This window comes from Dioscorea cayenensis, chromosome 9 (assembly GCF_009730915.1).
Source record: "Dioscorea cayenensis subsp. rotundata cultivar TDr96_F1 chromosome 9, TDr96_F1_v2_PseudoChromosome.rev07_lg8_w22 25.fasta, whole genome shotgun sequence".
NCBI lineage: Eukaryota > Viridiplantae > Streptophyta > Magnoliopsida > Dioscoreales > Dioscoreaceae > Dioscorea > Dioscorea cayenensis.
Window position 1 is genome coordinate 24,783,705 of NC_052479.1, and position 16,378 is coordinate 24,800,082.

Below are 16,378 nucleotides of genomic sequence, written 5' to 3' on the forward strand. Positions count from 1 at the left end.
TAGGTGCGGCTATGTGGCAACTTACTGAGAATTTACTAGTGTTCTACCTTCTATATTTTTTTCCTTTTAGTTCATGTATGTTATTTTGTCATGAACATGTTATTGAGTCCTGAATCCACTAGCTTGTAGAGAACCTTTGTTGCATGGTTTTGTATCTAAGCAACTCTTAAACTCTTGTGTACAAGCTTTGTTGCTGCTGTTAGTTTTGATTCCTATGCATTTGTAAACCTCTCTATTTTTGCTTACTCTTGCTGTTATTGTTTCTTCCGCTGTATGGCATTGTATTTCTATACCTTGTACCAGTATAGATATTGTAATTTCTAGGATTGTTGGTTAGCCTTGTGGCATTCAGAAAAATTGAGTGGCATGGTGTCCCTCCTCAGGATTGTCGCGGCAGTTGTCAAGTCCCGTGGGCCCATGGTCGGGGCATGATAGATTTCATAGTTGCAGTCACATTTATTTGAATCTAATTGCTTGTTTGAATGCTTGGTTGCTAATGGAGAAAGCCCTAGCTATCATGTTTGATGTGCTATGTGACGAGTAGAAATACCCACCTAGCATAGGCATGTTATGATTAGAGGGAATTGTAAGTAAGTCTGGGTATAGGAAATTTTGGAGACTTCGTCTCCCTCAATTCTCCTGAGTGAGTTGTTGGCAATCTCCATGTTCCTTTGCAATCTTGTGGAGTGGAGTTTAGGAAAAATTCACATTCCTACTCTGTATTCAGATTAGGGATAATCATTTTTTTTAGGGGGAGATTATCTACTTAAGAGATTGTCTTTAGCTCAATGTGAGGTTTCATAGAGTGTTAATGCGATTATATGGTTGTCTGTATCAACTCTGTACTTATTTAGTTACTCATCGCTTGAGAAATTGGGGTTTAGTATAATTTCTGGAAACCTCTAAGTTCAGATAGGATTTCATGTACCATTATCCTATACTCAATAACCATAAAGGGATGCTATGCCCGGACATCACTTTCTTCATTAATTTTTCTCCTACTATTTCCCGTATTTTTTTTTTTCACACAAGCACTTCACTATTCAGGCTATTTTTTTGGATGTAGAGTTTTTATTAGTGCTCATTTTTTTCCCTGTAAACCAACACTTTGCTTTACGCACACTTTATTATGTGATCGGCAAGTACACTTGTGTCCCTATCAATGTTACTGTAACATATATAATCATAAATATGGTTTTGTTAATTTAATAAATAAACTTTTTTCATATGAGAACTTTTTTTATTTTTATTTATGTTAATATGTTGGTAAGGCCTGTAACAATAATGGAGTTACGTTATACATGTATCATGACAAATAAGTTTACAATTTTTTATTGGTTTGATAATTAAATTTGATAAATATATTAACAAGTTCAACAACTAATTTAATAATAAAATTAATAGTAAAAATAATTAATAAAATAATTATAATTATTCAAATAATATCAATTGATATAAAAAATGGTAAGAAAAAGGGTATAGGGTAATCTTACCTCAGGTGTGGTGTTCACATCCCTTAAATATATCAAACTAAACACTTGTTTTCCAATTCTAAATATACAAAATCCTCCAACTAAAACATAAAATATTACAATTCAACATCTTCATTTATATCTAACTAAACATTAGATTTGACCGTAGTAAATCCTACTATCTCAAATTAATAATGGTTGATATTTAGTTACAAGATATATTTTTTTTGTTGGAAACTGGAAAAACACCATGGCCTCAGGGAAATGTGTGTTCCTTTGTTTTTGGTGGGTGCTTGAGAAAGATTTTAAAAGAACTTAAGAAAGTTTAGACACGCCACCAAAATGAATGTTTTGAAGTTGAAGCTGTCTATCGGTTTTGAAGTGTTGTCATTTATTATATAATTTAAGTAAATAGATAAATGTAGTAGGGAAAAGTTCCAAAAAAAAAAAAAACTTGCGATTTCCAAGATTTGCAAAATAAGAAATGAAGTTTTTTTTTACTTGATGATGTGTGGTTTCTCAAAAAAACCGTCAACTGTATTAAGTTTGTCATTTTTGATAGGGGCCAAAATCATCTATTCATGTAAAAAACCACCCCATGACATAAAAAACATGATTTTTTAACCTGATTTTATTTGATTTTTGGAATTTAAGTTTTTTTTTATTTTGTAGAATTTTGAAAAATATTAATTAACTTAATATAAATATATATGTTATATAAGTTAGTTTTTTAATAAAATGACAATTTTGCCCATTTGAGTTAACACTGGTAATGGCTTGGTAACAGTATTTCTCTTTTCTGTAAAATCTGAAAAACCACACATCATAGAATCGAAAAAAAAACCTCATTCCTTATTTTACAAATTTCGGAAACCACAAGGATTTTTTTTTTTATTTTTGCATTTTTCCCAATGTATTATGATAATAGAAAATTAATCCAATAAAAAATATTTTTCAATTTTAATCATTGTTTTATATTAATTAAGTTAACAAGTGTTCTCACTTAAGAGATTATTGTCAGGGGACAAGTATGTATAAAAATGCACTAAGAATAAAATCCCTCTATCATGACTTTGGAGAGAAAAAAATCATTGTTTTTTCTGTAGATGACTCATTATGCATTTGCTAATTAGGGGATTTGAACTCGAGTCTTCGGTTGCAAGTCAACTGAGTTAACAATTAATCTTTCTTTATAAAAAATTATTAAATACGAGGATTTTATATTATAAATAGCTTTCTCCCTTTCTTTTATGTCCAATTTAGTGCCAAAATAAATATTATTTTTTTTTTTTAAAATTCCTAAATTAATTTATAAAGGAAAATAATAAACACACGTAGAATCTATATAACCAACGAAGCCATTAGCTTCTCACACTCTCATTCCAAATGGCGCATACAATATAGTGCATAATCCTATGGTTTCAAATTAAACTAAATTTGTGATGCATAAAATTAAACTAAATATTAGTATAGCCTAGTGATAAGGCACATACTAAAAAATATGCATTCAAATCTTATCCAAAATATAGTGAGTAAAGTCTCCTATAACAGACATGAAGAATGGGTCCTCCACATATATATGCACAAGGTGAGAGCACCTGATGCATTTAACCCACTTGTGCATTCCCTTGAGTTAAAGCGGCTTATCCATTTGTCCACCAATCAAAAAAATAATAATAATAATAATATAAAATTATTTTATGATATAGAAGTAAACAATACAGTGAGATCTATGAAATTAAGGAGATAACGCTTTGTTTGTTGCATTGCCTTTTCTTGTGTGGTGTGCTTTTTTCATTGAAATCTTTGAATAAATAAAGTTATTGAACTTATGAGATGATTATTTAAAAAAAAATGATAACATATATTTTCTTTGAATAACTCGACTCGGTGGAAACATATTTACTGCTTCACATTGGAAGTGTGAATTGTGGTTTTGCTTCTTTAACAGGGAAGTGGTTATCCTTGGATAAAAGGAAGTTCCCACACCATGTTCAAAAGTTAGTTTTAATCTCATCTAAGAAGTGTGAGTTTTTGTTGTTGAACAAATTCTAGGATGAACGTGTATTGCGCCAACAAATTTCAATATTATATGAAATATTGAATTGTAAGACGAATGATTTAAACTTTTTTCATGGTTAGTAATTTTTTCTAATAAATTTATATAAATAATATTAATTTCTATAGTTAATGGGAAACACATATTTGGATTTTTAAAGATTTTTTAAAACAATAAAAAAAATTATTAAATGCAGAGAGAGATGGTATTCTACTCATATATATATATATATATAGTTGAATCATTCAGACAATCAAATATTTATAAGTAATCCAAACTACGGTATTTTAACTAAAATTAATAGAAATCTTGAATACAATGACAAATATTTTATAAAAAATACTTGCCACCTCCTCCTATCTCTCCCTTTATATAAAACACATACCCTACTTCCATTGCTCTCATTCATCACATTATACGTCTCTATTTCTACTGCTCCAATGGGGACTGTTGCCCTAATTATCATCTTGTTCCTCTCCGTTTTCTTCATCTCATGCTCTTCATCAACTAGATCAGAGTATGAGATGAAGCTCCTTTATGAGGGTTGGCTGGTTGAACACCATAAGAACTACAATGATCTCTTTGAGAAGGATAAGAGGTACGAGATCTTCAAAGATAACCTCAAGTACATAGACGAGCACAATGCTGGTAATCATACATACCAACTCGGTCTCAATTTATTCGCCGATCTCACCGTTGATGAGTACCAGAACAATGATCTTGGCTTTAACCCACTCTCAAAAATGAACATGACCTACAAGGTGAGCAGTAGGTATATGTTGGACAAGGGTGAGGAGTTGAAGTTGCCTAACTCTGTTGATTGGAGAGAGAAAGGTGCTGTCACACATGTTAAGAATCAAGGCAAATGCAGTGAGTAATATTTTTGGATATATACTTAAATATTCATTAGTATTGATCATGCAAATTCATTACTTAATATTTTTACATGAACAGATAGTTCTTGGGCTTTTACAACAATTGCAACTATAGAAAGTCTCAACAAAATTGTCACAGGAGAGTTGATATCATTATCTGAACAAGAACTTATAGATTGTTATAGAAAGGGCTGTGGCAGAGATGATCCAGTTAAAGCCTTTGAATTTATCATACTAAATCATGGCATTGATACTGCTGAAGATTATCCCTACAGAGCAGTATACAGCAAATGTGACCTATCGAAGGTATATATGATCTGTTATACAAATGGACAGCCAACTATCTGTATTAATGCCTATATTATGCATTTTATTAGTTTTATTTTTATGTTTTCTTGTTATGTTTAGAAAAAGAAAAAAGTTGTATCCATTAACGGGTATGTGCTTGGGCCTTTCAATAATGAGAATGCCATGAAAGGAGGTGGTGGCAAAGCAACCTGTTATTGGAGGTGTTGATTCCAAGAGTAGGGCATTCCAATTATATCATTCGGTGAGGTTTTAATAAATTTTTATTCACCATCAATTTTCTTTCAGTTAATTTACATATATACATTATTAAGATAATGTGTATTCAATATCATGCATGTCTTTGATTTTTTGCATTTGAATCATTATTTGTTTCAGGGTGTATTTACTGGAAGTTGTGGGATAGACATAAATCATGCTATCACTATAGTGGGTTATGGTGAAGTTGATAGTAAGGATTTTTGGCTTATTAAAAATTCATGGGGAATTTCTTGGGGCGAAAAAGGATACATGAGAATTGCACGAAATATCAACAAATGTGGCATCGCAAAATACTTGTCATATCCTACAAAAAAAACTTTTTCACCTGGTAAGTATATTTTGTTGTTCAATGTAAAAACTGAATATTATTTAAAAAAAAAACTAAATTTGTATTAAAGACCTATGATACTCCATTAACTATTCTTAATTTTTTATACTAATTATTATTATGTTGTATAATTTTGAAAGCAGAGGGCCAGCGGCAATCAATTTGAATTGAGGATGGCAAGTGTATGAGTAGGCCGTAACTTTAAAGACAAGTAAGGAGTTTAAATAAAATAAGAGGCGCTGAATAAAGTTTGGCTTACTTTTGACCCATGTACACTCCTTTGGAATATCAAGGAGATTACTGTATGTATATTGAGCCGCTACCTCAAATTGTAGATCTGCTTGATATAAAACTATCTAGTAATTAAGTATATTTTGTAGAAGCTTTAAAAAAATAAATAAATAAAAATAACTCCAATGGCCTGGCTGAATGTGCGACGTTGGATTTTTTTAATTAATAAACTTAAAAGGTTTGGGAATAGCAACAAAATTAATAAACTTATAACACTGGTAAAAGCATTATATTATTAAAAAAAACACAGTCATATGTGTTTTGAATTTAAAACTGATTGCAAGTTATATACAAATCGAAAGAAATATGAGGAAAAACTAAAATTTAATTTATTTATTTATTTATTTCTTTATTTATTTAATTTTTTTGGGGGGAAGAGCTATATAGTAACTATTTATTAAAAGGAAAAAGCTAATACAAAGAGTTCACAAGAAATATTACAAGATAAACCGCAGAAAAAAACAAAATAAAATCAATAACTACAAAGCAAACACAACAGAAAAGAGCAACAACAAACTAAAAAGAAAGACCCATTTTGGACACCATCTTCATAATCCATTTCGGTTTCTCCATTCCTTGATGAAATAAAGATAATTGATTGGCCTTAATGCCTTGCTTAGCAAGATCCACAGGAGTGAGGAATGAGATCAATTTGTGCATCTGGAGAATTAGCCAAACAGTTCCTAATTTCATTAAGGGTGTTGTAAGCCCTCCATTGGATTAATTCTTCGTTGTAGTTGAAGATCCCCCATATCTCCCTCGAACTGGTGAAAATGTTGGAACAACAAGCCTTCTTTTCTCTGAGTTTCAGTAAAGCAAAGAGGAGAGAATTGGTCTCCATCTCAAGACCGGTAGTATACTCCAAAGGATATGAACTTGCAAGGACAATGTTTAAAGTCATAATCGACTATGAAAAAACCAACACCCTCTTTACCTGTCCCTTCATTCCATACAGGCGATGAAAAGGTCCCCATTGCACCCAAACGAGGCAGGTTCTGCATATAAAAGCTAATAAATTGGAAATTACTGGTGTGAAACAAAAATTATTTAGAGTGGGTGATGGCATTGAGAGCGATTTGATGATAATTAGGGGTGATCCTTCTGAAGATAACATCACATCTAGTTTTCCACAGAAACCAGATGGTAGCAGTAATCAAAGAAGCTGTATATTTGGAATGCCCATCCTGACCATAATCAAGCCACTCATCTTTAGCGATGTGCTCAGATAACAAAATAGTCTTACCAGTAAGATCTTGAATCATGCTCCACACACCTTGGCTCTTAGGGCATAGTCTAAATAAATGATCAGAAGTCTCAACAATTAAGCCACAAAGAACACACATATCAGGAGGACTAATTTTTCAGTTGATAAAGAAAGTTGAAGGTTTTAACCTTTCCATGCAAAAGCAACCAAATAAAAGTTTGAGTTTTGGGCGCCACATTTAAATGCCAAACATTGTCCCATCCATCCCATCGCAAATCTGAGTACAGTTTAGATATGAGTAAACAGATACAAAGATTTTATTACAGTTGGTCTTAGGAAACTACACCCATTGGTTAGCACCCTCAAGGGTGATCTTCCCATGCTCGATGATAGGAGAATTCCATATAGGGCCTAGAATATGAGTAATCTTTTGAATGTTCCACCTAGAGTTATCAATGAAATCACTCATCTGAAAATTTTCAAAATCCTCATCCATATTGAAAAAATAGCGGTTTAAAAAGAATTGAAATTTCAAAAAGCCAAGGATGACTTAAAACAGATGTATAAGAAGGGTTAACATCTTTAATCCAAATTTGAGGTTTCAAAATGTTTGCAGTTTTACATAAACCTCTGAAAAACACAGAGCAATGTTGAGGAATTTTTTGTAATTTAAAGTTGTGGTTGCCGTATTTTAATTGGAGGATGTTGACCCAGATGGAATTTTGAAAGTTAAGATAATTAAAAAGATTTTTAGCCATTAAAGAGTGTTTAACTTTAAGCAAATTTCGGATGCCCAAACCCCCCTCAGATTTCCTCAATGAGATAGAATTTCAATTAACCACCGGGATGCCACTACTATTGCCATCATTAGCCCAGAGAAATTTCCTAGCAATTTGGGATAACCTATTGAGGACCGAGTCAGGAATTGGATATACAGACAGGTAATATAGAGGGGAGGCCATGATGACACTATTAATCAACACTGCTTTACCTGCTTTGGAGATGTGAGCCTTATGCCAGTTAGCCACCACAACATTAGTATAGTTAACCATGTTATGAAGAATGGGAGCAAGATCTTTATGAGAAATAAGAATCCCAAGATATTTGAAAGGAGTCCTGCCAGTCTTAAAGTGGAGAATAGAGGATATGCTGTCAGAAACTCTTTTATTAAACCGTTAGGGAAGTGGATCTCAGATTTCTCAACATTGGCTTTTGCCCAGCAAGCTGGGAGTAGATGTTAAGGCACATCTTGATAATTCTGCGGACTTTCTAGATGCAGTAGAGATAATGAGCAAATCATCAGCATACATGAGGTTATTGAAATTATATCTTATATTGCAATTAAAACCAGTTATCAGATTGAGCTGCTTGGCATAATTGAGAATGGTAGTTAAATTTTTGGCAACCAAAATGAAAAGGTAAGGGGAAAGAGGGTCCCTGCCTTACCCCCCTGGATGGGAAAAACCATTCAGAAGGGCTGCCATTAATTAGAAGATAGAAGGAGGTGGCTTTCAAGGAAAGTCTCAATGTACGAAACCCAGATGCTAGGAAAATTCATCTTAACTAAAGTTACAAGAATAGCATCCCAGTAAATAGTATCATAAGCTTTTTCAATGTCTACTTTAATTAACATCCTTGGGGGGGGGTTAGATCTATCCTAGTTTATAGTATAAACAATTTCATGAGTAGGAATGATATTAGCCACAGGCGTCTTCACCGAGACAAAACCGCACTGCTCTCTATCAACCAGGGAGTCAAATGACACTCTTAAGATGATTGGCTAAAATCTTAGTAATGATCTTATAGGCAACATTGCACAGAGAAATGGGTCGATAGTCTGTAGCCACTTTAGGGTGCTCTTTCTTCGGGATTAATACAATGTAAGTCTTACCCCAGGCATTGGGCATCACGACATGGTGGAAAAAATGATTAACAGAAGCAAACAGATTGTCACCTAGGTCCTCCCAGAAAAATTTGAAAAATTCCACATTTAAACCATCAGGACTAGGCGATTTACTAACAGGTAAGGAGAGAATTGTCTTGTGAACTTCATCAATGATGACATGTTTGGTAAGGGAGATTCTTTGAGTTGGAGAAAGGCAATGGTGATCATTAGGGAGAGCATTAAAAATAGTATCAAAATTTCTTTGATCTTTGTTACTCAAGAGGGCAGAGAAATGTTTGACTAGGGTATTTTCAATTTGCCTATGCTCTAAAACAGTATTACCCTCAAGTCTTTGATGGAAGAAATAAAATTATGATGTCTTCTAACCCTCACACTTCTATGGAAAAAAGCAGAATTAGGGTCACCCCCATCAATCCAGTTCAACCTACTATTTTGAGCCCAACGTTTATGGCTTTGCCTAAGTAAAGCTCTGTACCTATTGTAAAGGCTTCTAATCTCAGGTGGATTCACCTGATTGTTGTTAAGCTCATTAGCCTCAACACCTAGATTTGAGACTCAACAAAATTAATCTCCTTGTCAAGAGCACCCAAACTTAACTGTTTATTGGAAATTATACTAGAGCGCACTCTAGCAAAGATATGATAAAGCGCATGCATAGGATTGGAATGGGGGCTGAAATTAAGAGCAATTCTAATAGAATGAGTAACATTAGCATGCTTTAAAAGATAATTCTCATACCGAAAAATTTTATGCCGATGCGAAGAAGTAAGAGAGATATTAGTAAGCATGGGAGCATGATCAGAAAATATTTTGGGCAAATACTTGATGTGAAGATTATTAAAGACAGAAAACCAACACTACACCAAATTAAGGCTTTTGCGGCGCTTATTTCGCGGCGTTTATCAAAAACGCCACTGTAAATTTTGACTTTTTTCCGCGCTTTATTTTAAATAAACGCCACCATGTTTTTTTCCCGGGATGTAAATGATTATTCTAAAAAAATATATTTACCTTAGCGTGCGTTTTATTTTTATTAAGCTACCGGAAATTGAAAGACGCTTTTTAAAAGCAACGCCTGCAAAATTAATTCGCGAATTGACGGATTTATTAAAATAAAAATTTATTTTTAATTAGTGGCGTTTATTTGATTAGGCACCGGTAAGTCCATTTATTTAGCGGAGTTTTATAAATAAACGCCGCTCAATAATTTACTAGCTTGAAGAAATAAAAACAGTAGCAATATATGTATATATATTTTATTTGGCGGCGTTTATATAATAAGCGCCGTAAGTGTGTCTCGATTTGCCTCGAATAGTTAGAATTAAACGCTATGAAAATAATTGGCGGATCGGCCTTAAATTATTCCGCATGAAAGTAATTTTATTTACGGCGTTTAAATCATATAACGCCGGTAATATTTTTATTTTGGAGGCGTGTATTTATGAAATGCCGGGAATTACTTTATGTAAACTTATACACTGCATTAGATTGTCTTCTTTTGCTCTCTCTTCATGCGTTAAGTTTCTCCTTTCTCTTCGGAAAGATCTCCGCTCATACTCCCAACAACTGGTTGAAATCGGTGAGCTTTTAGGGTTTTTCCTTTCTTTGTTATGGAAAAGTGATGATTTTGTTTTGTTTGATCTGGATTTTTGGGTTGGACTGAGTGATTTAGGGTTTGGATTTGTCTTTTGGTGTGTATTCAGCAGGGAGAACGGCGGCAAGTCGTATTATGTGTGGCGGTCAAGAGCGTGTGAGGCCAATCTCGAAGGAGGACGAAGCGACGGCGGCCACAGTGATGAAGCTAGGTAGGTGATCATTTCTCCCTTTTAGGTTGTTTGATTATGAATTTCATGTTGTAGTGTTGTTGATTTAGTCGCTTTTTCTTGTTTTTGGTTTTGGTGGTTGATTGGGGTTTTGTTTGGGAAGAATTGAGGGTTTTTCTTAGGGTTTTTCTGCAACCATGTTTCATGTTAGAATAAAAAAGAATGAGTAAAAAAGATTGGTTCATGTTCTTGTAACCTCAACGTTTGTCCTCGATCCGTAGAAACCTAGATGATCATAACCAAAATGTTTCCTAGTATCCTCGTAACGTGAGTGTTTAACCAAAGATCTGTGACAATGTCTAAAAAGAGAAACTTATGAACCTCGAAGCTCAAAAAGCATGCGTATCAGACATTGCAAAACCATACTGTAGGATATGTTCACGTACTTGTTGAAAAGATTGAAATCCTTTCAACAACCTTTCAATCATAGCATTGTCCTAACAAAGATCAGAATCGAAAAGATAAGCTTCCGGCTGTAAACATAAATGCTTATGTTAACTTACGCTCATTAGTCTATTACCTTCCAAATTTCAATAAATAATTTAATAGTAGCTACGTGGAGCCAAAAGTAGTTTACTCTAGCTCACCCTTAAGAGATAAGATTGTATTCTTCTTTAGCAACTTATATTTACTATACACTGTGGACGGGACCCTCGTCCCTAATTCTCAATAGAAGAAACACAGCAGTGCATCAAGTTAATAGTAATAATTATTATATTGACCTCTAGATTGGTCTTGGTCCCCGCTTCGTAGAAAATACAAAGTGCCTCCTCATTTTTGAAAAAGCATCTACGCACTTTTAAGGATGTCCCCTGAACTAGAAAAACTCGAACTCTTCGACCTTTTATCGAGACAAGATAAAATTGAAAAGATCTTCACTAGCAGCAACCACGAACGTATGTTAAAAGATTTCCATCCTTGGATATTTGGAGAATCTGATTATCATTCTCCCGACTCGGAAGAGCGCTCTGTAGATTGTCGCTATCCGGAACAAGTTCTCATCACATATTAGTATTAGTCACAAGCTCAGAAAATAGTCAGCCTTAATTAAATTTGGGATGGAATCTTTGCAAGTGAAGATGCAAAAAGAATTAAAACCAAGTCATCTCGTGAACAATCAAGTAGATATTAGGTACGGGTAGCAAAAGATAAAGATTTCACTTAGCGATCGAAGCTCAAGCATTAGATTCCATAGTACTCCTATCCACTCGAATCTTTTACTGAGATATTGACCAAGTATAGCATGGGTTTTTTTTATATTATCTTTATTATCAAAACAACATCTATGTATTTGTCATATCATAGCTTTGAAGAATACACTTAAAAGCTAGTATTTCATCCTCTTAATGGTGCTCCACTAGCACATTTTGCCATTAAAATATATAAATGACAAGATAACAGAACCCAGTATAAATGTGGGTTGAAACCCAGAGGAAGAGACAATAGAATCATAAATAATAGTGAATCAAACTTGGGTACATTGTTAAACTTGCCATCGGCCAAAGCCCAAATACAAAGGCATTAGGAAGATACCATGTTGCATACATCACAGTTTCATTAAGACCTTGTTTAGTTACAACTCCAGGGATGATGTTAGTCCTCTTACCTCAAGTTAATAACTATACTAATTTTAAAACTGATTATGCATGTTGCTCACTCCCGTTTGGCAGGTGGCTTGCCGGAGATTCGGGCTTGGTGATTCCTTTTCTGCGTCTGGGAATATTGAGCGTGAGCTTCTTGCCAAACAGGTAGCTTGAATGATTGGATTGATAGATTAGGGTATCAATAGTTGAGGCTTTTTTTTAATATGTGAATTCTTGTGTTTTTTGTGTGTGAGTTTTAATTTTCAGCTCATTGTGTATCTCTTACCAAATACATGTTAGATTAATTATATGGTTAAAAATGCACATTCACACCCTTTTATTTAGGCATGCTATATTATTTATATTTTTATTATAATGTATTAACCGAGCTTTGATGAATCTCCAAAATGGAAAAATTGCAAGTTGCTAGCACGTGTTTATTTAACATGGAGTAAATCACTCACATAGGTAAAATTATATTGCAATAGTTGAACGAATCTTTGGGCTTGTAATTGAATAATATTGTTCATGTTTAGATGCATTTTTCATCTTGGGTAGAAAAAAAATAAAAAAAATCATTGAGGGCTAAAAACTCTCCAAAATTATTAGTATAGAGAGTGACAATGGATAGGCCAAAAACATTTTTACAATAAGGGACCCTAGAAAATTGAAACACATATAAAATGTCAGACTTTTTCTTAAGTGGATAAAACCAAATATAGTGAGTAAATTGATTCACAAAAATGGCTTAGTAGTTATACCAAGTACAAGAAAAGAATGGGAGAGGGTCCACACTTCATAAAATATTAAGTGAAGGGAAAACAAGAAGTAAGAGTGGAATCATAAAATGGTAGTTTATGGCTTTTAATTACATTGATAAGAAACGCAATGAAATTGACTTAGATTATTGGATGAAAAACTCATCAAATTTAGACTTTAGTAGATGAATTAGAACATCACTAGATGGATGACCTAAAAGATGATGCAATAAGTATAAAGACTCAGAAGATGCAATAAATGTCAACAATGATGCCAATACATTCGAAGAGGACCAAGTGTAAATATGGGTGTAAATGCCAGAAGTTTAGGTCATCCAAAAATGAAATAAATTGCAAGTTGTTAGCACGTGTTTATTTAACATGGAGTAAATCAGTCACATAGGTAAATTATAAAAAAAAAATTGCAATAGTTGAATGAATCTTTGGGCATGTAATTGAATAATATTGTTCATGTTTAGATGAATTTTTTAATTTTGTTTTTAAATGCATTAACAAGATATTCATAGAATGACTTGGATATGCTAAAGTTAGGGATATTTTTCTGTTTCTCGAGCGTTGATATTTATTTATGTAAGAATAAACCTTTGGAAATGCAATAAGATTTTAGATTCATATGTAAATATGTCTTGATTAATGTGTAAAGGTGAACTATGCTTTAATTTAGAAAGAAATAAAAATAATTTTGTACTATATCAAGCGGAAATGGATAAGAGTTGGATGCGTAAGTCACGATTGAGTCAAGAATACGAAGATGGAGTTGAACAATTTCTCAATTTTGCATTTTGCTGCAACTCTAGTGAAGATGATAGGATCATTTGCCCTTGTGTAAAATGTGTGAATATTCATTGGCAAACATGTGAAACAGTGCTTGAACATTTAGTATGTGATGGCATTCTAGAAGGTTACACATGTTGGTTTTTCCATGGGGAGGCTGTGAAATCACCTACCCCTAAGATGACAAACACATTTACAACTCCATCAGCTCTAATCCTCACATCGAAACTTCTCAAATGAAAGACCAAATAACATGGAAAATTATTCTGGGATGCTTTCAACATACATCAAGTTGATATAGGTCTACCATCTACTCTTGATGAATTCAATGTTGAGGTTAATGATGGAGGTGAAGCCCTTAGAGAAGTTGACGAACAACCTTCTAAAGAAACGACAAAGTTTTACAAGTTGCTTGAAGATATAGACCAACAAACTTTTCTAGAGGATCACGCATTCTAGATTGTACTTTTGCATTGACTTTTTCCATCGAAGTGCGTATGCTCGGGGATAGCTGCGAGCCTTGACACATGATTGAATTTTAGTCCGATAGCGCTATTCACAGTAGTCATGAATCAAAGTCATTAAGGATTTGGGTCTTGGTATGATTCATAGTTGTCGAAATGATGCATGTACTATATTGGGAGCATAATGAAGGTCGTGATCTTGTCACATGTGTGGTCATTCTCGTGGGTGTCCATCGTGATTAGATCAACATTTGAATGATGATAGAAGTGGTTCACAAAGCGACTGACAGGTTTGCGGTATTTTTCCTTTAATACCACGACATGCAGGAGAATTTTCATCTCAACTAAGACTTAGCTCATATGATGGCGTACTAATGGTCGGACCAATGATGGACATTAAGACACCTACGCGTCTGGGGCATGCAAATCATTTGGTGCAAGATATCCGACTTTGGCCGATCCTAGAAATGTTAGACTTGGTCTTTCTTCGATGGGTTTAACCCATTCAAATTATTAAGTACTTCTGACGGCCGTGGGTATTTCTATCACTACCATATGGATTGGGATGACAAACATCTTTTGTCAATGATTATTCACGGAGACAAGGTCACGACTCGATATTGACATCTACCTGACCTCTTATTAATGAGTTAAAGCAGTTATGGGTTGCGTCTAGTAGAGCAAATTTTCTATATGCGATGCTTTGGGCTGTTTGTTAATGATTTCCTACTTCGCAAATTTATTAGGTTGGGCACTAAAAGGAAAAAATATGGCATCCTTGTTGTGCTGCGGATACTTCTTCAATGACAACTAATGTGGAGGTGGCTATATCATCCAGACAGGATCTCGTCGAGAGCATCTTGATCGGTGGTAGGCTGCGTGGACTTTGGGCCCGTGTGTATTTTATTAATATTGAAGAGGTTGCAATTTTCCTTGTGGGAAATGAATCGAGCAAAGTGAGTGAACACTAATAAGGAACCACGAAAAGACCACGGCAAGTTTCCAATATTGACTAAAATCTGTGTTAATGATACGGAAGGAACCAAATGGAAAGCGACTTTATGGAAGAGAGAAGCATTTTCTTTGATTTTACCATATTGGCCGACAACCCTCCAGCCATAACTTTGGATGTGATGCACATTGAGAAAAATGTTTGTGAAAATAGGACCCTTTGAGGACAGTTCTTAATGTTGATGGGAAATCAAAAAGATAACTAAATACGAACTTGATTTGGTTGACATGGGAATTGAAATCCGAGCTTCATCCTCGATTATCTTCCCAAAGGCGAGTAAACAAGACTACCTCCGCTTCTCTCCATGACCAAGAGAAAAGAGACCTAGCTGTCAGAGTCTTGAAGACTATAAAAAGTCCTAGATACTTACTCCTCAAATATATCAAAATGTATAAATGGGAAGGCTGAAAGACTTTCGGTCTTCAAAAGTCACACTGCAATCATCATATTCTTTTGCTTGACTGGTAGCATTGCGTCATCCGTATGTCATCGAAAAGCAAAGTGACTCAGCTGCATTCGAGGAGCTTTGTAACATATTCAAAATTATTTGGTGGTAAAAAGTTCTTAAGGTGGAAGATCTCGAGAGCAACCTTCAATAATCGGCATAGCTCTGATGCCACTTAGAAAAGATATTCCCTTCATTCTTCTTTGTAATGGTGCACTTGGTTGTTCATCTACCATTGGAGGTCAAAATCGGTGGACACTACCTACTGCGATGGATGTATCCAATGAGGTATTATTTCGCTAAACATCAATTTATTATAATGTCTTCTTAGTCAAACTTCTATAGGTTAACAATTGCAACAATTCTATTGTAGGTTTTTGCTCAAATTAAAATCTTGTATGCTGGAATAAGCGATATCATGAAGGATCTATTCTTTGAGAGGATTTTTAAGCGAAAGGAATGTGTAACTTTTTGTTCTAGATATGTGTTGATGTGGTAACAATATTTTGATGACACTGGGAGAAATTTAAAATCAAAGTGCATTATCTTTGCAAACTCATATTTTATTTTGAAAGTGGTGGAGAACCAATAGGGAAAGTTGAAGTAGCAATGTTGGATGATAGATCATGGGTCACAAGCACATCGTTATGTGTTATTTCACTCTGACAGCTATTGAATCACTTTAGATATGAAGTTCAAACACTTCATTTCTTGTTTGGTCATGGTAGAAGTTTTTAACATACTAATTACTTGTAGTGAGTATAGAAATATCTTGAAAGATCAAAAACAAAGAGAT

At 34.0% G+C, this 16,378-nt stretch overlaps 1 protein-coding gene across 1 annotated transcript; it reads left to right on the forward strand.

Moving 5' to 3' along the window:
- The first annotated feature begins 3,866 nt into the window (after nucleotides 1-3,866).
- LOC120269242 (probable cysteine protease RD21B) lies at nucleotides 3,867-5,673 on the forward strand. Its single transcript, XM_039276584.1, has 5 exons — nucleotides 3,867-4,401; nucleotides 4,486-4,712; nucleotides 4,815-4,956; nucleotides 5,091-5,301; nucleotides 5,445-5,673. The coding sequence occupies exons 1-3, from the start codon at nucleotides 3,972-3,974 to the stop codon at nucleotides 4,920-4,922; spliced, it is 765 nt and encodes a 254-aa protein (XP_039132518.1). The 5' UTR covers nucleotides 3,867-3,971; the 3' UTR covers nucleotides 4,923-4,956; nucleotides 5,091-5,301; nucleotides 5,445-5,673.
- Nucleotides 5,674-16,378: the final 10,705 nt, after the last annotated feature.